The sequence below is a fragment of the Canis lupus genome, chromosome 20 (assembly GCF_011100685.1).
Source record: "Canis lupus familiaris isolate Mischka breed German Shepherd chromosome 20, alternate assembly UU_Cfam_GSD_1.0, whole genome shotgun sequence".
NCBI classification, from domain to species: domain Eukaryota; kingdom Metazoa; phylum Chordata; class Mammalia; order Carnivora; family Canidae; genus Canis; species Canis lupus.
This window is the reverse complement of record NC_049241.1, coordinates 28,923,060-28,947,626: the sequence shown is the minus strand read 5'-3', so window position 1 is coordinate 28,947,626 and position 24,567 is coordinate 28,923,060. Positions and strand designations below refer to the sequence as shown.

Genomic DNA, 24,567 nt, shown 5'->3' with positions numbered 1-24,567 from the left:
CAGTGCATCTTCAAAAAAACACTTTGGCAGAGATCTGAAGAAATCATTGTTGAGTTTGTATGAGGTAGGCTACGTGCAAACCACATGAGATATGGTATAAAAGAGATAAAAGATATTTAACAATTGTATTCCAAAACATTTTTAGAGAATAAAACTCTGTTAATTAATCTCCTTTAAAAAACCAACCAATTTAATCTGGTTAATCTTCCTTGGAACATTTAATTGTTTTCTTTTTGTATCACATCAGACATTAACTCTTGGCTCTACTGTCATCATTCCTCCCTTCACTACTACCATTTATCTAATCCTATAATTCTTCTCCTCTTCAACTCACACCTTTATTTTAGCAAAGTCCATTCTATTCACTCATTGATGCAAAGACTCTCTGTTTCATTCCTATACTTAGACATTTGCTAGTCACTCCTCTCACTTAGAATGCCCTTCCCTTCACTCTTATACAATGCTCGGAGATTTCTCCTGGAAACTGTTTTTGACTAGTTAACCTTGAATTTTTAAGAGTAAGATGAACCACTTGGTTCTTATACTCTTGCTTTGACAATTTGTCCCAAATCTGTTCTTCATCGTTACACAGTAGTTGTTCCTGAAAAGTTAAAGATGGTGGGTAAAGAATGAGGACAAGAAATAGGTCACACCCTATAAAGAGAAACAAGCATAAAAAGATTAAATGGCTAACACCCCCTAAAAAGCCTTGGATGGAGTCATGTCCATTTAACATTATAAGCTGATGAATAGATAACCTCTCAATTATGACTATACGAGCTGGGGGCTTTAAGTAACTGAGGGTTGTGTAAATAAAATATATGATGAGTAAAGATTATTTATGTTCCTGATATATCTTTTTAACATATTTTTGTCGGAGTTTTTTCAAAATGAAAGTAATGTTCTACATAGAGAACATTCATGTTCAAACAGTATGCTGTAGGGGTGGACCGGAGCTCAGTACACATTTTTTTTTTTTTAAAGATTTATTTACTTGAGAGAGAGATAGAGTAGATGCAGGGGGAGAAGTAGAAAAAGAGGGAGAAAGAATTTCCAGTAGACTCCTGCTAAGTGAGGGCTCGCTCCCACAACCCTGAGACTTGAGCTGAAACCAAGAGTCAGACACTTAACTGACTGGAGCCACCCAGGCACCCCAGTCAGTCCATCTTTTAAATGTTAAGTCAGACTTCAACCAAGAACTACAATACTAGGGAAAGCAACTATCTTAACAGTTTTAACATTTATTAAACATGTTTTATATACTTCTCCTTGCATATTCTAAGCCTGGTAGAAAACAGAAACAAGGGAACCCTGGGTGGCGCAGCGGTTTGGCGCCTGCCTTTGGCCCAGGGCGAGATCCTGAAGACCCGGGATCGAGTCCCACGTCGGGCTCCCGGTGCATGGAGCCTGCTTCTCCCTCTGCCTGTGTCTCTGCCTCTCTCTCTCTCTGTGTGTGTGACTATCATAAATAAATAAAAATTGAAATAAATAAGTAAATAAATGAATAAAGTAGCTTCTTTAAAAAAAAAAGAAAACAGAAACAATGTAAAATAATATGCGGTCTCTTTGGTACACACACACCAAAAATATATACAGATCTGAATGTTATATAATAAAACATGACAGTTTATCATTAGGTCCCACACAAACTAGGATTATTACATAAATAAGTGTCATGGCAGTTCAGAGAGAAAGTTTAAGAAGGAAAGGACACTAAAGCAAAACCTTAAAAGATGGATAGATACTAAATGACAAATTAGTAACGAAGGACCTTCACTTTATGGGAATGTTGGGGAAAGTCTAGAATGAACAAAATTTTCATCTAAGAAAATGAGATGAGTTTGGAAAAGAAGATTGAGGTCTCTACCATAGAATACCCTAAATATCAGGCTAGAGTTTGGACTTGACCTTGCCTGAAGGTAAGAGCCATTGAAGATGAAGATATATCGGTAACATTACTGCCAAACAAAGACTTCACAACAAACCATTTCTCTAGGTTAGTCTATTAACTCAAAAATTTTCCTGAAAACATAGCTCTTCTCTAAGTTTTCTCATGCAGCTTTAAACAAGGCTCACTCTACTAAAAGTGGCCCTAGGAGTGAATGCATATTTTAAATGCAAACAGTATGGCTCTTTTTTAAACAGCAAATCAGAAATAACTGAATCTTTTTCATACATCTGGGAATTAAACAGTATTATAATTTTGTGCTTTCAAGAAACACCTCAAAGTCCAATAGATTTGTCAATTCTAATCTCCTGAGAAACTTTACTCTGTACATTCAAAAACATTTTAAAATTAACTTTAGATTATGTATCGGTGACTTATGAGAATTAATTTTTATAAGTTCCGGAATGAAAAATGAATACACAGTAATTTTGAGTCTAAAACACATGGGAAAATTAGTTCAGAAAGCCTAATAAAAAAATGTAAAGGACATAAGGACACTATTACAAGATTTACTTTAAGAAAATTTACTTTTATTTTCATATCAAATAAATGTATAAATACCTTTATTCACCTGCTAAATAAGCTTAGAATTTCTCAGTCTTTACAGCTCATGTTATCTCAGAGATGAAAGAAAATACTATATTTGAAAAAGACATTAACTGGATATTCATAGGCTAAATTGGAACAAAAATGCACTAGAGCCTTGCTAAATCATGAGTCTGTGAGATAGAACCATAGTCCACGTTAAGCAATTAATAAGATTTTTACCACACATAACAAGACTCTATGTCATACTAAAGAGTAATAGGCTAATAGATCTACTTTATCATTAGTGCCACTCAAAAGTAAAAACTTTGCATTTCACAGTACCTTTCATTCCTGAAACCACTTCCACATGCATTATTTAATTTGGTCCTCACGAGTATCCTGTGAATTAGAGAAAGAAAGTAATATTTTCCCTTTCTTGCAAATGATGAAACTGAATTCTTGAGGAGCAAATCTGGAGCTAGAATCCATGTGTTCTAATTCAACAATATCACCATTTCACCACCCTGCCTCTACACATTTGTGGCTGAGAGGCACTTCATCTGAGTGCAAGGCTGCCAAGATTTTGGAACTAGATGGCCTGGGTGCTCACATACTGGCCCTTTGATGACCTGGGCATCAGGTGCCACCTATGCCATAATCCACTATAGACCCAGGTCATAAATAAATTACTAAACAGAAGAAATAAAAGTCAATCAAATAAGTCTTCACAAAACAACTTAGTTATTTCATATAAATCTCCAATACATTTTTTAAAAATGATACCACATCTTTTCCTTTTCTAAGCCACCACACAAGACAGATGAGACTAGTTAAGTCTACTTTAAGTTCTTTTTATTCTATTCATCAGTCACTGTATCAACCTACTGTAATCATATACCAGAGACGGTTGTGCTCTACAAATTTACAGACCATACCATCTATTCAAAGGACTGAGACCATGAGAAGAGAACAAAGTATGATATGCCAAGCTTTTGGTTTTTCTTATAAATACTGTGAGAAACAAAATTTACTACCCCCACAAGCACCAAGCTAATGTGAATTAAATACTTATATATAAAAATATATACAGTAAAATAAAATGCAATCTCAAATGTACATGCAGGGATATCTCTACCAGCTTTTGGAATGGACTTCTATAGAACACATTTCTTCATGAAAATAGGCTTTACTTATATTTTAACATTTAAGACATTAAATATGTAATAGTTTTCCCAGTGGCATATGGTTTGAATTGATATTGGTAAATAATTATACATAAAACTACACTGAATTAAATGTTAGTAAAAATGACAAAACAAAACACAGGCAATATAAGCCATTGCACAGGTGTATGCCATATTACCAGTTGAAAAAAAATCTTGCAATTACAGGCCTACACTATTTATTTCACTTGTGTGTAATTACATTTTATACATGTTTGTTTAGTAATATCAATCCAAGACATCATTTTGAGAATATAATTAACTGGATGGTAGAACAGAATGTGCGTGTGTTTTACTATTTTTGTGTTTCTGTATTTCAAACAAGTTGGTCTTTGTTAGCTGTGTTTAACTGCCATCTAGAGTTAAAATGAATCCATTTCTTTTCCCTTCTACTACTTTTCAAATTTTTAGGCATATCAGCTAACATGTTTCATCTCTTTCATATCAAACAAATACTCTTCAGATGACAAAACTGTAAAGGACAACTTTATCCAATTTTTCAAAGTACTATTAACATTTCCACCAGGTGCAAATATTTTAGGTTGACTAAAACTCGAGGCTCACATTTAATCTAATTAAAACATTTTTAGTAATTAACCTAATACACATTTGGATATGGGGAAATATGTTAAAAACTTAAATTAATTTGCCATCTATCTCTGTGGCTTCCTACTTGTATTTTTATCAACCCAAGAAAAGCAGACCTATATATAAGGATATTCAGGAATTATTTCATATTGTAAACGCCTAAAAATATGATTATAAAAATCAGCTAAATCCCAAGTGAGTATTTATAAGTTTTTCATATTATTACATTAAAAGTAACATTTATATTCATATTCAAATTTGAGGTAAGAATAAACCATCAATACAATCAACTCAGCTTTCAATTAACATCTGAAAGGCAATACCAAAGGGATACTTAAGAGAAAAAAATCAGGTTTGAAAGTAAGATCTCCTGCTCTAGCAAAAGAAGAAATGTATTCATACGAAATGTTCAAAAGACTAGATAAACATCGCCTCGGGCTGTTCTCATATAAATGAGAATTTTAAAAAAAATTATCTGTCCCAAACACATTAATCCACCACAGACTTTTCCGACAATAGTTTTACATATCATTAGATCCTGAAGCAAAGAAGTTGCAATACGGTAAAACTGCAACTCTTGTTCTTTCTAAGAAAATTGTTAAGTTTTTAAGTGGGTGCATACAGCAAATGATAATGATGAAAAAAAGACAGGCTGGTGCAAAGAGCCTCAATTTTTTTTTAGTAAACACAGTCACAGAGCATCACAAAAGGTGGGAATTGCAGAATTCAATGCTCCGAGTAGCCAAGTATGCATTAGGAACGTTCTAAATTGCTTATTCAATAGTGGACTGCTAAAGTTGTTATAGGATCCTAACAGCAAAAAGCAGGGGGTTACATGGGGAAAGTAAACAAGCCAGGAGTGCTATGAAGGAGAAAACTCCTACTTCAAGAAAAGCCTGAGCTAAAGAGTTATGAAGAGACTAGAGAGTAAATTGAAAGCTGCTGGGAAATCAAGGAGCCAGGATTTAAAAAAAAAAAAAGAAAAGAAAAGAAAGAAAAGAAAAGGAAAGGAAAAAAACGCCTTTTAAGTTGTACACAGCTGGGAGGGTGTCAGTTTAAGACAAAAGAATTGTGTGAGCTTTAAATTACTGAAATTTAGGAAGGAGGAAATATACATATTTACTTTGTATACAACATACAAATAATTTGCTAAGAATTATCATGCGTGCTTTCAATTTTAAAATTCTAATGTGTTCTCAAGTGAATTTTAGAACTAGTGAGGTTTTTAATTTGCTCTCCCAAGTAGGAAAAAGCTTATGCAAATTCTCACTGAAAATCTCTAGGAATGAGCATAGTTTTATCATCATAGTCTTGTTCTCTCAGCCAAGAATGTGTACAATGCAGGCACCAGCTGTGATAATGATTTCTCTATTGCAGAGTTTTATCTGATTGGACCTAGATTGATAGCTGATTCATTGACAAAAGATCCTAAAGAAGTAGCTGGTTATGAATTCTCTCTGGTCAAAACCCATTCAGGGCCAATTTAAAGCATTTCAGAGATATTATGAGTATAGAATATTTTTCCATAGTGAACTGGGCAATCTATAACTGTGGAAAAAGATAAAAGTCTAATGACTGTATTTCAAAGTGAAGAAAAGCAATTGGGCCCACTTTGCCAAATTTCATCTGGGATTTCCTGAAACAAAATGGGAAAAAAAAAAAAAAAACTAACTCCATTTCAGGCATGAGTTCTTCATTTTCTTATTTGTCTACCCAGAGTACACCCAAAGGAGGTCTAAAAAAGAAGGCCTCTGCATAAACCATAACAGAATTTACTGTTAGTAATTTGAACTCTTTGAAACTTTCAAAGATCCTGGTATTCTTTTAATTATTTCTTACTCTTTAAAGCTTGTCCTTTTTCATCCTCAAGCCTTCCTATTCTTTACTTTCCAGTCTCCCCTTCTCCAATACTTCCTTCTCTTTATTATTGTCAAACCTCTGTTTTCTAAGTCTCTGACACCAGAAATGAAATCTTCAAAATTGAGGGAAATAAGGGGAAAAACATTCTTCTCAATGCTTTCTCTCCACTGGACCTCCTCACCCCAGATGTATTCTCTTGCACATACTTCTGTACATATCTCCTTCACTCAAAAGGTTTCATGCCCCATCTTGCCACCTGTACACCAAATTACAAAAACAGACCTCCAAATTCCAACCAATTTTCAAAATTCACCTCAGTCCTCCAAAATGTACCTACACTATTCCAGCTCTTAGTGCTCTCTCCTTTCTTCTCTATCACCCTCATAATCTGCAGGACACTTTTTAGTTACATATGCTCAATATACCGTATGCAACTACTTATAATACTAACATCAAACAAGCAAGGGCTCATTTACTTACAGTGTGATCATAAGTCATGTCTCTAAGCCTCAGTGTTCTCAGCTATAAAAATGGGGATAGTAAGTTAACAAGCAACCCTGTCTTGCTCACAGGGTTGTTTATGAGGATTAGATGAATAAATCATACACAGTGCCTAGTACAAAATGAGCATTGGAATATTAATCATTTTTATGTTGCCAGCCAAAATCCCCTAGCTTTTTAATGTATACCTTAAGAGCCCTCTAGGCTCTTGAGGGCAGGGACTACCTCTTAGAAATATTTAATAATTATATCCTTAAAATTTATGACTAAAGAGCACAAGGCTTTCTAAATAATGAGGCTAAAGGGACAATTTTAGCATGCTAGTGGACAAAACTATACCGGATTAGGAAATACTTAACTTTACTATACGTTTATAGAATGCCCCATTATGAGCCAGGCATTAGTAGGTTCTAATAATCTGCATGGTAGATCGCGAATATCTCACTCCAGGAAGTAACCAAACCTACCTAAGAAATACGGAAGCTGTTCATTGATAGCGCAATTGTCAGAGACAGGGCTTCTCCAGTCAAGTGTCTCACAGAAAAGATCAACTCGGGGCCGTCATGAAGAGAGGAGCTCTCAGAGCAGATCTTTAAGTAGAAAGTACTTTGTTTAGATCCTATAAAATGTATTATCAGAGTCTATCTAGATAACCTCTAAGTGTCTGTGAGGTATTCCTGATTACTGTTCTCCTAAAAATTTCAAGAAAATTCTAAGGTATTCCTTGATTCACTCCTAGGGCAGACAATGAGCTAAAGAAACTAGATTCAAAGTTAAAAGAGCTTGTCCCAGTTGTGTCCCCATGCAAACTTACATAAAGCAGGGAGGGGAACAAGGTTTGTTTTGAACAACATACGAATGCTTTCACGTGCAGCCTCTCAGTATTCTATTCCATGCAACCCCATTACCAATTTAAGAAACATCTGGGCAACCCAGGTGGCTCAGCAGTTTATTGCCGCCTTCAGCCCAGAGCGTGATCCTGGAGACCCGGGATCGAGTCCCATGTCAGGCTCCCTGCATGGAGCCTGCTTCTCCCTCTGCCTGTGTCCCTGCCTCTCTCTGTCTCTCATTAATAAATAAAATCTTAAAAAAAAGAAAAATCTTTATTTGTAAATTTACATAAGAGGTAAGAATGCCTTGTAACCATGCAGAAGCTCTACTTCATTCCGAGAACACAAGGCCATTCAAAGGTCTGTATTTCATCTTTACTAAGTACCTCTGTGGAATAGCTAAATCAAAAGTCCTATTAACTGAAGACGGACCTCTCTTAAAAGTACGATGGAATTTCAACCTGGGATTATTTCAAGGCCATTTCAGTTGCTGAGGATACAGTAAGTAGCAAATAATCAAAAATGCTTGTTCTTCGGATGTTCGAATTCTAGTAGGGGTGCACTGATACACACACGAATGAGTGATGGAGAAACCTGTGGAACAGAGTGTTCTGGAGAAAACTCAAGCAGGAGAGGGAGGACTGGAGGCCCAAGGAAAGCTTCTTTGAGGAAGTAGCATTGAAAGATCGAAGCACTTGGTCTTAGGTGGGTTTCTGGGCAATGGGGTTTCCAAGCAAAGAAACCGTGAAGTGCCATGGAGTCCCGAAACAAGAGGGGAGTTTCCTATAGATATTCTGGGAGTTTAAAAAAATAAAATATAAAATAAAATATATAAATAAAATAAAATAATAAAAATAAAATAATAAAATTAATAAAATAAAATAATAAAATAAAATAAAATAAAATAAAATAAAATAAAATAAAATAAAATAAAATAGAGCAGGGATCCCTGGGTGGCTCAGCGGTTTGGCACCTGCCTTCAGCCCAGGGCCTGATCCTGGAGGCCCAGGATCGAGTCCCACGTCGGGCTCCCTGCATGGAGCCTGCTTCTCCCTCTGCCTGTGTCTCTGCCTCTCTCTCTCATGAATAAATAAATAAAATCTTAAAAAAAAAAAAAAAAAGACACTTGGACTGAAGTCCCTAGCCCTCCGCCGTTTACCAACCCAGTAACCCATAGGAAGAAAACAGCTTGACCTCTCTTGGACCTGTCTTTAACCTCTGAAAATAAGGAGAGTACTTTGCATCTCACCAAGTTATGTCAAAGACGGGGGTGGGGGGAGGTGGGGGGAGGTTTAAGAACGCACTTTGCAGCACGAAGGCATTATTCCCAAGCATGTGACCCCGAGGGCTGCAGCAAATTTCCAAAAGGCTCTACCGAGTTCAAGCTCCGACCTAAGTAAAGGGTCAACCTGGTTTGGTTCCTCCGTCGAAGGAGGAGGATGTTGCCAGGTGTCACCAGGTGTCGCCAGGTGTCGCCAGGTGTTGCCGGGAAGGGCTGAAATAGATCATCCACCCGCACGCAAACCTCTCAAAACGCCCACCGTCGTATGATCATATGGACATCCTGTGTCCCCAGGACGGTGCGGGCTGGGGGCTCGGCCCCTGTGCTCTCCGCCGGGCCACGTGGGTGAAGCATCTTGAAGATCCAGAGAGCTTTTACCCACTGTGCAGACAATTCAAACACTCTGACGGACTTTTTTCCCCCTCCATGTCCATGATCTGTGTGTCATTCTAGCTTCCCTGTCTGAAGCATGCTCCGCCTCATTTTAAGACTCGGAATCACCGCCCGACGCTGCGGAAGCACCGCCGCGGAGACCCCTCCGCCGCGCGCCGCACACTTGGGCTTTCGCGCCAGAGGCCCGCCTTTTATAGCGACGTGATTACGTCACCTCGTCGCGCGTGCGCAGAGGCGGCCGCGTGGCCACGCCCGGGCCTGTGCGGGGGCGGCGGGGGGGGTGGTCCCAGCGTCCGCGCAGTAGCCGGCGGCCTCACCGGGAAGGTGTGAGCGCGGCTGGGTGAGTCATCAAGTCCCCCCCGCGCGGCCCCCGAGGCGGGCGAGTGCGCTGAGTGTGGGAGGGCGGCGCAGGGGCTCGCGGAGCCGCTGGGGTGGGGGATGGGGGCGGATGTTGCAGGGGACGAGCAGGGGTAACGGGGGAAGGTCGCGAGTTCTCGGGGGGGGGGGGGGGGTTAAGCAGGGAGTTGGGGCGCGGCGCTTGCAGGGTTGAGGACTCGGAGACCGTGCGGACCCCCGGTTCCAGAGGCCATCTGAGGTGATCTTAGGGGCTTGTCTGCAGTGCAAGGGGATGGCGGGCGCTGCGGGAAAGAAGTTACGGCGGGGCGGACTAACTTTCCGGGATTTCCTTGACGCTGCTTTGCAAAGGGGGAGGAAGGCGGCGACGGTGAGGTCCGCAGTGAGGTTAGGGGACGAGGGTCTGTAACCAAGGAGCCTCCCCGGGCGAGCCGGGCCGCGGTCGCTGTCCGCGGTGCTGAACCGGCCCTGCAGCAGGAACCCCGCTGAGGGCAGGGCAGTGATTCCCCTGCCCTGGGCTGGGCGCAGTGCCCTGCACCTCCATGCACGCGCTCCGAAGGAAGAGCTCAGTCTATCAGCGCTGGACACTCAGAGATTAATGCATGGGATTTGGGAAAGCCAATGCTTTGCTCCGGGAAAATAATTTCATTCCTTTTTTTCCCTGTCTTTCTTTCTCCCTTAGGACAGTCACCTTCAGCTTTTGCACACACACCGCCCAATGATTTGCCTCCAGGCCCTGAGCCTTCAGAGCACTTCACTTGATCTTTATCTGTATGGGTCCAGGCTCTTCAGTCAAGGTGAGCTTGCTCATGTGTGTTAAAATGGACTTCCCTAAACTCCCCAGATGGGAGTCCTGAGCACCCAGGGTAAGGTGAACACAGCAGTTGGGCTCTTCCCCCCGCAGTTATACATGAAAAAATACTTTCTTATTTGGAAAAGCGATGGTAGAACTGGGCAGTCTTCCAATAAAGGAAAGACCATGAGTTTCCAGTTGGTTCTCATACTTGTTTGCCTTTCTATGTGTGTGTGCACACGCATGAGGGATGGTGTTCCTGTGTTGAATTTTACAGAGTGGATTTTTTTCCCTTTCTGTTGATTCAATAAAATGTTTACTAGTCTTAGTACCAGCTGCTTGTTTGTTTTCAGTTCCGATTAAGGTTAAAGTGTGAGGAAGTAAGAGGAGGAAATGTGAAATATGTTGAGTTTACCTGATTCGTGGTGTTTTTGGATGCATCTGGCATATGAAAAACCGTGCATCGTAAATAAAAACGGTTTTGAATGCATTCGTTCAGTTTATACATTATTACATCTTATATTATTATTATATTAATGTATTATATACATTATTATATTTCTATTTTACTCTTCTTGGGAGAACCAGTCGGTGGCGATTGTAAAACAGTCCACTCTTGTAACGTTGAGGACATTACAGTAACTTTAAATGTTTTTGTTATTTAGCAGAAAGCTTATAAGGCAGCTCTGACTAAAGATGACTTCCTTGTTGGCTCAAGAAATTCGCCTTTCTAAAAGGCACAAAGAAATGTAAGTTGTTTTTTTTTAAAGGCTTATCTAAACAAATAAATTGTACCGGCTTTATTAATGAAATATTGTGTGCACAGAAGACTTAAAAATATGAAAGTGTGTTATTTAAATTTTCTAACACTTGAAGGATTTCGGTGTTAGGGAATTTCACGGTCTCTTAAGAATAACAAAGATTTAAAGGTATAGTTGTGTTCTCTTCTTACAATTCTATTATCTAGATAAATTCACCCTTCTTACCTTTGTAGGTTCCTCACTGTTACTTAATGGACTTCTCTACACCTCTTAACCAAGACAGGCTTTATGAGTATGTGACCTGGGTACTCACAGTCCCTGCACTTGGTTTAATGCTCTAATGTTGCTGTCTTGCAATTCCTAATAGTTTTTTTTTAAAGGAGCCCCACATTTTCACTTTGCATTAGGCCTTTCAAATTATATAACCGGTTCTGCAAGTATACTTCTCCACCTCTTTCTGTGGGCTCTCCTATTTTCCTTTTCTTTGATTAATTATGAGGACTTCTTTCTTGGCTTTCTAAGATCTTTTCCTTATAAAAATGTTCAAATTACTCAATTTTAATTCTACCCTCAAGAACAGCTGTATGAAACATAGCATTTCTAAGGATCTCCACAACTACCTGGAAAATGATTAGACTGTTGCATATAAATATAAATATATATATATATATATAAAGTATTTTTTATCATCTGACATTTTTGTTAATCATTTTAGAGGACCAAAAAACTTGTAAAATGAGCATTTGACCAATGAAAAAAATTTTAAAGTATATTGTATACAACAAAGTAGTTTGATAATTAACTTACAACTTTTTACATCTTTCTTCAATTACTGTTTCACCTTGTTGTGAGTATGCATACATACACACAGCCTCTCACTCATATATGGAACCATCATCTTTCTCTTGGAAAAAGAGGAAAAAAATATTTTTATTGCTTCTTCAAACATATGGAAGTTTAGCGCAATTCTAAATGTGTAACATGAGATTCAGGGGTATTGAAGTGTTAAGCAGAAGGTTTCGTATAGCAAGTTATATCAATGTATGTGTGTGGGGAGGTATATATAAGTATGTGTACAAAGGGATATGTATTACAGTTTGCATTTTCACCAAAATTAAAACATGTTTTTAACACTCTAAAATAATTGCAAAGACCATAGAGGCTAAAAAACCAGAAGCATATACTTATGATAGAAATGTTAATGAAAATAAAAATAATTTTACCCATACTTAAGACTTACTGAACTACCTAAGTTTTCAACTGTCTTATTAATTGACATAATAATTGATTTTCAAGATAGCTTGAACTTGAAATGAGGTACAATTAAGAAATAAATTTTTTATGTTAGTCAAGCAAAAAAGTACCCTTTAAAAAAACTTTATATAATTTTCATTTTTTCTAGAATATCACAAAGATTAATGTTACTTCAACAAATGGAGGATAAATTTATAGATAAAAACAAGGAAAAGGCATCTCAAATGAAAGCAGCTGAGACTGCTTTTAAAAGGAACCTTAGTCTTTTAATGGTAAGTTTCCATGACTTGAGTATAGATTTTTTTCCCCCCACCTTTGCAAAAAAAGAATTTAAGGGAATTTCATAATTTTGATATATATAATTTGTTTTGAGTAATAAATGCAATTAATGAAGTACCATCTAGTTTTTAAATCCATGTAAGTTGGATAATATGCATGTGCATTCTTTTTTAAATGAAAAAAAATGAAAGTTTGCTTAAGCTAAGTGTTTTTAATCAACCAGAGAAGTCAGTGACCATAGAAGGAATTTAAAGGTCACCTTTGTGCAAGAAGTAATAGATACAAGATGTAGCTTTCCATTTTCCATCTTCTTTTATTTATAGGGAGATCCTAAAAACCCATGAAGTACCTATAATGTTTTTAGATCCAACTCAAAACTATTTAACATCATAAAAACAAGAACAATTTGATTTTGCCCTACTGGGGCCACAGTCAACACGTAGAATTCATATCTAAGATAACAGATTTCCCAGATCTCTCTTGATAGTGATGGAGGAGGTGGTCAAAGTATGTGATTGCGCAGGGCCCCACCATTTGGCCAATGTGCCCATTTGGAGTAAAATCATATGTGTAACATTTTTGGCTGCTTGCTATACTTTGCTTCCAGAATTGTATGGCTTCATCCATAATTAAAACCCTAAAGTTTGCTTCCATTCAAGCTTCCAAGAGATCCTATGACTAAAACATTTGGTAGTAAGGCTATATTATTTAAGTTATAAAGCAGTGTTTTCAGTTTTTTATTGTTAAATATTTTCATCGATAGGCATGATATAGTTATCTTCTGTAGTCACTAGAGGATAAAGGAAGAGGAAAATTCAGTTATCTTCTCAGCTTCTGGCAGTTTGATCCACAGTAATTTAAGTCACAGCCATAGTGCTACCAAAGCATTCTATGTTGCCATATGTCTTCCTTGCCCAATGGTGTTTGCAATATTTATTTTTAAATGGAAATATATAGGATAATCTGGAATTTGCTGTGAAAAGTCAGAAAAACTAAATTAGAAGGCTTGAAGGCTTGATCGCTACTTACCTGCAACAAGTGCAGGTACTATTTGGATTTTTCAAGCATCTTCCTTTTAGTGAGCAAGTATTTGGTGAATGCCCGAAGGGTCCTTACTACTGAGCTAGTTCTGAGCAGAAAGTGGAGTTAACGAAATAATTCAGAGTTCTTTACATCAAATAGCTAACACGCTTAACTGATGACATAAGGTTGTTACACATGGAATATGAGATCTTAGGTGATCAAACATTAAATTATGTGAAATCGTTAGCTCTTTAGGAGTAGGTATAAAAAATCATGGAAAACTGTAATATTCTAACAAGTCTGAGAGGGGAAGCTAAGCTGGAGCTGTGTTTGAATAGGCAGAAGGCGAGGTATTCCATTGAATTCTTACAGAAGAACCAAGACCAAAAGAATGAGTGGCCCTCTTCATGTTTATGGGACCCTGAGCTAACTAGCTTGTAAAGTCATGGGAAACAAGGCTGGATATGTTTTGTGAGACCGACTGAAGAAGTTGAGACTTGATCTGTAGGGATAATACAGTACTAAACATGTTTAAGTAAAAGAAAAATAGAGACTTATATAAACAGCATATGGGTATTTAAGAAAGATTCATTTCCTATTTAGATGCTATGTGATTTGCTGAATGGAGAGATTAGATTTAAGGAGAAGAGCTAAGAAATCATTGCCATATCTGGAAGGAAGATAATGAACCTAGTTTCATAGTCATTAGAAACAAGTTTGGTATGGTGTTTTTTTCCCTGATATAAAAGTAATATATTCTCACTGTAAAAAAAACTTGAAAAAGCGAAGAAGATGAAATAGCATACTTTCCATATCATCCCACCCGGCTAGAAATTAATGTTTTTGTAAATTTCCCTTTAGTCTTTTATTAGCAGACATCCCCCCCCTACGCAGAGAGCGCGACATGGGGGCTCGATCCCCGGACTACAGGATCGTGACCTGAGCCCAAGGTAGATGCTTAACCAATTGAGCCATCCAGGCACCCCTGACTTTTTTTTAAACATACTTTGAATACTTGTATATGCAATTTTTAAAAATTCTGCCTTCCCTCTTATTATTTTGTTTTAAACTTTGGAAATAATTTTAAGGGCTCTACCATAGAGGTTATTGTCAAAGTGACCTAAATAGGACTTGATCACGGAATTTTCAGTTGAGAGGAACTTTAAAAAGCATATAGATTAGAGTTTAACTTAAGGCTTTAATTTTTTTTAGCATAAAATTTTTTTGCAAAGATTTAAAATAGGTAATAGTGGACCTGCTTTGGCCCAGAGGCCCATCCATTAAGCTCCTCCTTGCCTGCTCTATTGTGGCTTTAAGGAATGGTGAAAACCACTGACCTGCACTTGATTCCCTAATTTAGAGATGAGGAAACCATAAAGTGAGTACTCCTAATACCCCTTGTCAGGAACAGGTTCAGTTACATCAGGATACGTACTTAGGTACAGAGTACACTTTTTAAATGGTTCTGCTGAAATTGGAAATCCCTGTAAAGATACTAGCAAAATAAGAATAAGCTTATTTTTACTATCCATTATTTGACCTTATTTAGATGCTCTGACCAATATAAGAAATGCTAACAGGGGCTAAACTTTAATTTCTGGAAAGGAAGATATAATCCTAACACTTTTAAGTGATAAGGGTATATACTTAGAAAAGCCAAAGCTGTTTAAAACCAGTATATTAATAAAATCTTAAAAAAAAAAAAAAGAGCAGCCCAGGTGGCTTAGCGTTTTAGCGCCGCCTTCAGCTCAGGGCCTGATCCTGGGGACCTGGGATCGAGTCCCATATGGGGCTCCCCGCATGGAGCCTGCTTCTCCCTTTGCCTGTGTCTCTGCCTCTCTCTCTATGTCTCTCTTGAACAAATAAAATCTTAAAAAAAAAACAGTATATTATGAATTGAGTAAAATTAATGGATAAAAGGTAAACATTCAAAAATCAGAATAAAATATATATATTCTCATATGGAAAATATGAGATCATATTCACCTTAGCAATGAAATTATAAAATACTTGGCAATGCTCTTCACAAGGGATATGCATGATTGGTACAAAGATAATTCTTACACTTCAGTGGAAGATTTAAAATCTAAATGGAGACTTAAGCCTTTATCCTGACAGGGAAACTATTGTTTTTCTGAAATCAGTTCACAGTGTTATTTTATATTTAATAGAACGCCACCAAAATTTGCATCAAACCCAACAAACTTTCTCTAACTGTATTTGGAAAAATAAAAGAATGTTTTAGAAATGAAAATAACAAAAAAGACTAATACCCAAAGTTTCCAGCAGAATAGTAAAAGAATGGACATGAATTTAAGTAGTGAAGAAAATTCACACTGAAGGTTTAGTCAGTAAATATTCACAGAGGACAATGGATTGTTAGTTTCTGTTAGTTTCCCTCTTGAGAATAAAATAAAATGTATCTGCATTTTAAAAACAAATGTAATCGGTACAGATTTGGACAAGAAAATAGTGTTTCTATAAATACTTCCATGATGTAAACTGTCATCTCTTCGACCTTCCCTACCCCCTACCCCCACCAACAAAACTTAGTTTAACCCAAAAAGGCAATTTTGTGGTAGTGAACATCATCTTGTGAGGAAGACAGACAAATATTCCAGCGTGAGAAAGAATGGGAGTGTGCTACAGCAGATTAGAGCTACGGCGAGTGCTTCCCTTAAGGTGCGTTCTGGAAGCATTCTTGGGGCAACTGGCAGTTAGAGCCTTCAACAGACTGCCTTCCCTCCCCACTCCCAGAATAGCCAGTGACTTACAGGACTGAGTCCTCCTCACATTTCTCACTTTCTTCAATTCAGTAAAGAGCAAGTTTAATGAATGCTTGAGTGTTCCTTGTACCAGTGACCCCATATCTCCTGCTTTAGTATCTTGTTTTTTCAATCCCAGAAATTGCCCCTTCAGCAGATTAAAAGGTCAAACCCAGCCCAGCCATGGCTGGCTTCACTGTATATATTTATGGGAAGATCTATATTGCTGGGTTGGGAGGGAGGGACATTTCTAGGGAGGGAGAAAAAAAGAAATCTCAGTACAAAGAATTTTTGTGCTCATAGTTTATCTTTCCTAATCATGAGTCAACTCCTTTACAGAGGCTGCTGAATCCTGCCATAAAGTAGCATTTACACTACTATCCATACTGAAAACTTTTTGAATTGTTATAAAATACTTCAAACCTATGTAGAGGAAGGAATAGAAGAATCTATTTCCATGTGCTAATCATCCAGATTCAGTAATTTTCTTTTTTTCAAATTTATCTATTCATATTCATCAGACACACACACACACACACACATACACACACACATACACACACACAGACACGGGCAGACTTCACCTTCACAGGTTGCCCAATGCAGGACTCGATCCCTGGACCCGGGATCACACCATGAGCTGAAAGCAGACAGACACTCGACCACTGAGCCACCCAGGCATCCCAGATCCAGTAATTTCCAAAACAGAGGCAATCTTATTTCATCTACACCCCTCACCTTTACCCTCAGCCCTTCAAATTATTTTGAAGCTAATCTTCAGACATCATGTTGTTTTATCTATAAATATCACATCTGTTTCATCAGTGTTGGTCACTCAAAGATAAAGACTATTTTAAGTACAATCACAACTCCATGATCAATGTAAGAAATTAACAGTAATTCCTCAAATATTCAGTCAGGATTCAGATCTCCCTGAATCCTTTTTTTTTTAAACATTTGTTTGAATCTGGATTCAAATACAATACGGTACGTAATTGATTGATAAGGCTCTCAAATCCCTAAAAGTTCCCTCTGCCTTTTTTTTTTATACCCCTTTTTAATTTATTTGTTGAAGGAATTGGCTCATTTCTCCTATAGTTTCCACCTGTCTGGTTATTCCTATTACATTGCTGAGGTATCATTAGTATGTTCCTCTGTTTCCTGTACTTCCCATGAATTGATAGGACTAAGTTGTATTATACAGCAGAAATATAATGCAAGTAATTTTAAATTTTCTAGTAACAACTTTTTTTTTTTTAAGTTTTTATTTAAGTAATCTCTACACCCAACATTGGGCTGGAACTCATGACCCTGATCAAGCATTCCATGCTCCTTCCTATTGAGCCCCCCACCAGGTACCCCTCTAGTAACCACTTTTAATAAAGTTAAAACACATAGATTAAACAAAGTATTAAAATTAATTTCATACTTTAATTTTATATTTCAAATGTAGTCACTATTGAAAGTTAGTAAATATTTTATGTTCTTTTTGCTTGCCAAGCCTTCAGTGGCAAGAAATACATATACACTTCAAAATTCAGTGTACACTTCAGTGTATATGAAATTCATACACACTTCAAAATTCAGTGTATATTTTCATTTACAGGGCTTCTCAATTCAGACTTGTCACATTTCAAGTGCTCAGCAGCAACATGAGGCTAATGGATTCTGCATTAACAGTGCAGATGTAGAGGCCTGTCAGATTCAAGTTCAGTGTTTGGTCACCTCTCTTTCTGGAATGTTAGCAGTCATTGATGATCATGGCCTAGATATGTTCATTAAGGATTGCAGAAATTGATATTTAAATTCTTCGATTTCTTCTCATTTTATTGCTAATAATTTATAAGAAGATAAACTTCCCCTCACCAACTCTTTGGTTACACTGCAGTACATTTCATATAGGAAAAAAGCATGATGAGTGCTTGATTCTTTCTTTGTACTTGGTTCCCAAAAAAAGGTTGGTTCTCTAGTATCCTCCAAAAGTGACCAGTTAGATGTTGATGTTTTTAAATATTTCTGTGATTTGAAAGGTCTCAATCCACTTCAATTTGTAGTTCCACTGATGCTCAAATTATCCCATTTTTACCAAGTGGGAACCTCCAAGTTAGCTCCTAAATTTCTTTCACATGATCTTAACAGTCTTTGATTGTTTTCTCTCTTTCTGGTATGATATCTTTTAGGCCATCATTTGCTGCTTAGACCTCAATTTGGCCTTTGCTCCAAGTAGCCGTGGATCCTTTTGATAGGAATATATGTTTAGAGCCCTTAATCTGGGCACAAGGAGTGTTTATTACAACTTTTTTAAAGATAAAATTCATCAAGAGCTCATATGAATAATTCCATTTTGATTACATGATTGTAAGACTTTTAACTTAAAATCACCAGTCTTCTACCTCTAACATTTTTCTCGTTAAACAAAAAATTGCACTTCCTAAAAAATTTTCCAATACCAATGTAATTATGCATTTATTTTATCCCATGATATAGACAGCACTACCAGCAACAAGATGATTACGGAGTATGCTTTTAAGTCATACTTTTTACAATTCTTTTTGTCCTTGAGGTATATCTCACTACAGACGCTCAGTCAAAATACTGTGTTCTAAGACCACCTGATGTACTTTTTATTGATGTGGTTATCCCACCAACTAGATTAGATTTGTTTTGTCCTCCATTTTTAGGGATTGCTTTTTCATTTTTTCTATGACTGTGTACATTTTTAAATGGTCTAATGGCAGATTTCTAAGATAAGATATCAAGGTCTGGTCAGGTAAGTCTAGTCTCTCTTCATCTGCTCTTTTTCCTTTTCTTCCTCCACTCCCTTGGGTACCTTTTTTTTTTTTTAAGTTTTTAATTTATACTCAGGAAACATTTGACACCTAGTCATTTGTTTATATAATGAATATTTAAGTGTTTAGTATGCACCCTGCACTTTGTTAGATTCTCCGATGCTTAAAGGTTGTATGAGACTCAGTCTGTACCTCTGGCAGCATATAGTCAAACAGAAGGTTCTTAACTGGAAGTAATAGGATAAAACTCACTAAAGAAGGCAAAGATTCTTCAGTCAGGCTAAGGAATTCATACTTTATCCTCTGTGTAGTGGGTATCTGTTTTTTTTTTTTTAATCTAGGTAAAGATACTTAAAGTAGTAGTTTTAGCAAAACTAATCAATTTCATATGTGGTTAAAGTAAAATGAGATATAGTCCAAGTACATATTTGTTGAACAAGTAAGTGTGATAATAAGGCCACAGCACTGAGAATGGCATGGACAGGCTAGTGGAGACATCCTGATGGAATGATCTATGGACCTGTGAATTTTTAAATGTCAGAGAATAAGAACAGTTGAAGGTAGAAGATACAGCATAGGTGTTTAGGGGAATAGAATTCCTGCTATCGTACATCCAGTAGGAGTAAGTGGAGTATAAGTTTTATTAGGTTGAGAAATAAGGGCTAGGAAGAAAAGATATCTCTCCTTTTTTTTCCCCCAAAGAGACAGTCTTGGAGAGAAAAAAAGTAAAAAGATGAGGACAGATGTCACAAATCTTAAGAAAGCCCACACTTAGGATTAAGAAGAGAAAAGGGAGCCAGCTAAGGAGAAAGTGAAGTAGGAGTCAGAGAGGTAAGCAAAACATCTAAGAAAGTAAAATCTCACTTAAGAAAGAAGTGCTCTGGAAGGGTGATAATCCCTTGTCGACAGGCTACAGAGATGACAGTCAAGTTACTAACCATAGACCTGTTTTACCAGGCTGCAGATCCCTGCTCATATCTACTCTTTCATCACAAGTCTGATCTTCTAGGAGAGAGATTCAGTATCCTTATTTTACGGTGTTTAAGAGAAGTGTTTATCATCTTGTCTACAGGTGCTAGTGGCACCTAGATCTACCCACTAACAATACATTTATAACTGTTCTTATAATGGTGTCAATGAAACTGTGAGTCTATTGTTTGTTTGATTTATAAAAGCAAAAAATAACTTTTCTAGGACCTTGTAAAATCTCAGTGCAATCACAGAAGAGTTAATCTTCGCTATCTGTTGTAGCATTGGCATCAAAAGCTCTTTAGCATGTGTCTTAGCCATAAACTTCTGGTAGGGAATAGACACTGCTAATAGATGGGCTTTTTATCCCTAAATTGGTGGTTTTCCCCTTCAAATCACCTTCTTCGAGACAGCAGGTGCATTAATGGTTGTGCAACTTTGGGGAGTCCCTTTAGGGAATTTCCTGTTTTTCCCTTTTACATTTCACACCCATTCCTTGCTCCCGCCACTGCCATCTGCTCGCTCTTTTCTCCTGTTCAGCATTGGATTCTTCACACCCCACTCCCACGTCCTTTTCCATCTCTCTCCGTCTGTCCAACAGCCCTGTACTTAGATTGCTCCAATGCTTGTACATGGATCAGAGAACTTTCTCTTTTCGATCAACTCACTAAGCTCAAAGGAGAGACAAAATTTACACAGCCTCCAGCCAAGGCCTCTGTGAACTTGACAAACATAAGCAAGCACAAGACAACATAGGTGCCAATTTGGGGCACATTAAACAGAGCTCAGTGTTTCACTAACAACTTGGAGATTCCTTTATTTCTGGGCATGTACTTCATCCACATATCAAGGTTACATCTTTACCAGGGTATGAATTAAGTGTAATTACCCCTGTGTTCCTACAACCGTAAGAGAAAATGTACACACCCACAAGTTAAACTACAAATTAAAGCACAGTGCTTAACTGGCATCGGCTGATTGATGTACGACTCAGCCATAAAGCTGGCCATTGAAAATGCCCCAGAAATCTAGTCCTAAAAACATATAGCAAAAAGGTTCTTGTTGCAAAGTACTGAGGTACCTCATTGACTTTCTTTTAAATATGTGGAGGATTTGCATAAGTATAAAATTAAAAAATAGAATACTGAACAGATGAAATCTGTGACATTAATACACTATTTGCATGATCTGGACTAGAACTCTTTACTTTTAAGGTTAGCACAGTGTGGAGCAGACTGTCTGACTGTTTTTATATCTGAGTATTTGACCGTTTTTTCCATCTGGCTGTTTTTAATGGTTTTAGAGCTAAGCTAGTGTCCTGAGCAATTTTAGAAGAAAGTCCTTTTTGCAAGAATTATTGGCATTTACTATTTTAAATGAAAGGAAGACCTTGAAAGCGCCATGCACCCCACTGCCATTTTTTATTTTAAAATAAGAAATGCTACTTTCTCTATCTGAAACTGGTTAATTAAGTAGTGATCAGTCCTCCTCCTTCCATGCCCTTCCTTCAGTTCAGACTGTATATCTAGAGAAGAGCTGAGAGATTTGGGATATAGCCATTGCTATTACAGGTACCACTTGCGTGTGTTACGTAAATACATTTTGTTTCTAAAACGCTGATACCTATTATAGGACATAGAAGCAGCAGAAAAGTCTCTACAGACCCGGATTCACTCAATTCCATCACCAGAGGTGGTTTCTCTTGAGGTAAGAATCTTAAAGAATTAATGTTTAGGAAGAGACCCCATTCTGTTAGTAGTGAGTTGTAAGTGAATGGTGGTTGTATGTGTGTATTTCTCAGATTTATTTGTTTAGTAAAATAAGATCTGTCTGACTGATCCTTCCATGTCCACAGTGCTGTGCTTTGTACACAGTAGGTAACTGGTAAGTATCTTGATTTTTAAAAATGTATCAAGTGAAAATTTTTTAAAGATCCTATGTCTTTTCATCTAGAACAACTATCTTGTTAAACCATAACAGACAGTATGCACTCAATCTTAAGATGACAGCATGCCTCACCAAAGTGCTTTTCCTGTTGGCTAATGTTAGCACTTTGGTCCCTTCACCAAATTTCAACCAAAGCTATTTAAATGCATATTATCATGCAGCATAGTGTGGCTTTTGTCTGTTTTATTTTGCTCAGTTCAAGAACAGATTGGGAAGACTGTTGGCAAAAATAAACCCTATTTGGTATATGAATATATCTGTGATGAAAGGAAATTTACTCCATATAGAATAGTTTAATTTTATATTCTTAATGACCTTTTTCAAATACAGTTTTGCTTGCTGCCGAAGCAGGGATGTGAATAGACTCAAAATGAAAGGCTGAGAATTTGCCCTTCAATTTTCTGTGTCATCTAGGGTAATAAGAAAAGGCAGCGATCAAGGATAGAAAGAACTGTGGTACAAAGTTGTGCCTTGGGCATGTCTTTTTCTTTGTTGAATTCTCCAATACCTTCCTCTGGCCTCTACAGGCCCCGCACAATAGGGGTTAATCCAGCCGTGAATGGTAGAGAAACTCCCAACCACAGGCCTGGGTTGGTATTTTTCTTAGCTAGTCTTGCACAGCAGGATGACCTCTATTTTAAGTGTGTCAGGCTATTTCTCAGACCACATGCATAGAAGGATAGATATGTAGAACCGCTCACCATTTTCAACTTTCAGAACCCCTGTACCTTGTTAGTGTGCAGAGTGAGTCATTATGTGTTCTTAATGCTATGTAATTCTTTGGCTGAATTTCCCAAAATGAGATCGATAGTGATGAGCCAATATAAAATGCCCTCCTATGATACAGAGCTTTTTGGCAGCTTACTTTTCTTTGGCCCCCTTAGCACAATCACCCAAAAAACCATCAAAGCTTGTAGATATTATATGGTGATTTTGCATGAGCTTCTAGAACTTAGAGATTTGTTGTAAATCAGGCCAACATGATAGGTCTCAATTTCCAAGTTATTGGAATTAAAAATGGTTACATGATAATTGGTATTATTTTCTCAGTATACCAAAAAAAAAAAAAAACCAACCTGGGAAGAAACTACAGTTTACCATATCTAGTGTTCTTCTAAAAGATATAGTGAATGTGTATTTTAAGTGTTTGTCCCCATATAATTAAGGAGTCCATTTCCCTGAGTCCTGGACTATAACATACTAGTTATGTTTCAGTTCCTGACCGCATCCCAGGTCAGACCTTTTTATGTCAGTTGTAAAGCAGCTGTTCGTGTTCAATCATTTCATTGTATGGGTAATAATTTAGTATGGGATTTGGAACAGTAAACAAAAACATTTAATGACGGGTGTCCTAGAGGATACCACTGGTATTAATTACAAGGTTGGCCACAAGAGGGCGTGTAAAATCACAATAAAATCCTAAAACCTGTCATTCTGCCAGGCTCTGGTTTTACTGAGAAATTTGAAAATTAACACTAGTAAGTAGCCAGATTTCTTTCTAAAATTAACATAAAATATTCTGTAGAGGAAGTGCATTCTACGTATATGTGTGTGTGTGTGTGTACACGCACACACACACTTCAGTGAATAAACATTTAGACTATTATGAAGAGCCAAGTTCAATTGCTTGATATGCTTTTTTACTTTTGGATGTTGTTTTTTTTTTCCAGACTCTTTACTGGGCATCAGTAGAAGAATATATTCCCAAATGGGAACAGTTTCTTTTAGGAAGAGCACCATATCCTATCGGTGTTGAAAATGAAAACGAAGCAGAAAATACCATTCAAAATGAGGCTCAGGGATAACTTCTTCACGTACTCTTTTCAAAAAAAAAAAAAATCAAAACAAAACCTGTTTCATACAGCTGAATATTAAAGAATATGCAGATCATCTCAGGCACCTTAGGAATTGAACATGTTCATATTGTCCCATTACCTCCTCGATGACATGAAGATAGGAGAATCTGCTGACAAGCAGATTCACTTTGAGACCTGCTACTACTTCAGGGTCGTGAATTTGCCTTCTGCCAAACCCACGGGAGTGTTAACAGTGAATGCTGAAAGGTAAACTGTTTATTAAATAAGTTGCTAAATAAGCATTGTGTCATTTTTATTTTATTTTTAATATTTTTATTTATTTATTCATGAGAGACACAGAGAGAGGCAGAGACACAGGCAGAGGGAGAAGCAGGCTTCATGCAGGGAGCCCGACGTGGGACTCGATCCTCCGACTCCAGGATCAGGCCCTGGGCCGAAGGTGGCGCTAAACTGCTGAGCCACCCGGGCTGCCCCATGTTGTGTCATTTTTTAAAAAGTCATTTACAGTCATTCTCATCTAACCAGTGAATACCAGTTGTTCTAACTTTACATTTTCTAGAATGGTTTTGGTTACTTTATCATGGGGATTGGGTTTAGTACAGAAATCAAAGTGGCTGTTGGCCCATTATTATAGATTTTTTAACAGAAAAAATAGAGGCACTT

The 24,567-nt window shown here is 37.4% G+C and overlaps 1 protein-coding gene and 1 long non-coding RNA gene across 6 annotated transcripts; one reads left to right on the top strand and one right to left on the bottom strand.

Moving 5' to 3' along the window:
• Positions 1 to 1,406: 1,406 nt before the first annotated feature.
• LOC111091440 lies at positions 1,407 to 14,861 on the bottom strand. 2 transcript variants are annotated; one of them, XR_005374835.1, is made up of 4 exons: positions 13,624 to 14,861; positions 7,116 to 7,238; positions 2,819 to 2,875; positions 1,407 to 1,459 (listed from the first exon to the last, which is right to left on the bottom strand). It is a non-coding gene; the product is annotated as an uncharacterized LOC111091440 (long non-coding RNA). The 2 variants fall into 2 exon arrangements; XR_005374834.1 differs by lacking the exon at positions 13,624 to 14,861 and adding an exon at positions 8,783 to 9,315.
• On the top strand, positions 9,365 to 23,992 carry C20H3orf14 (chromosome 20 C3orf14 homolog). Of its 4 annotated transcripts, none has more exons than XM_038565970.1 (6): positions 9,365 to 9,493; positions 10,190 to 10,304; positions 10,969 to 11,049; positions 12,464 to 12,587; positions 21,773 to 21,847; positions 23,758 to 23,992. In XM_038565970.1, the coding sequence occupies exons 3-6, from the start codon at positions 10,997 to 10,999 to the stop codon at positions 23,890 to 23,892; spliced, it is 387 nt and encodes a 128-aa protein (XP_038421898.1). In that variant the 5' UTR covers positions 9,365 to 9,493; positions 10,190 to 10,304; positions 10,969 to 10,996; the 3' UTR covers positions 23,893 to 23,992. The 4 variants fall into 4 exon arrangements, with proteins under 4 accessions (XP_038421898.1, XP_038421897.1, XP_038421900.1 ...); XM_038565969.1 differs by having other exon boundaries at positions 10,966 to 11,049; XM_038565972.1 differs by lacking the exon at positions 9,365 to 9,493 and adding an exon at positions 9,607 to 9,748.
• The last annotated feature ends 575 nt before the right edge of the window (positions 23,993 to 24,567 follow it).

Coding starts and splice junctions, on each gene's coding strand:
- C20H3orf14 (XM_038565970.1), top strand. CDS start 10,997: ATGACTTCCTTGTTGGCTCAAGAAATTCGCCTTTCTAAAAGGCACAAA. Junction 11,050..12,463: donor TCTAAAAGGCACAAAGAAAT/GTAAGTTGTTTT, acceptor CATTTTTTCTAG/AATATCACAAAGATTAATGT. Junction 12,588..21,772: donor GGAACCTTAGTCTTTTAATG/GTAAGTTTCCAT, acceptor TACCTATTATAG/GACATAGAAGCAGCAGAAAA.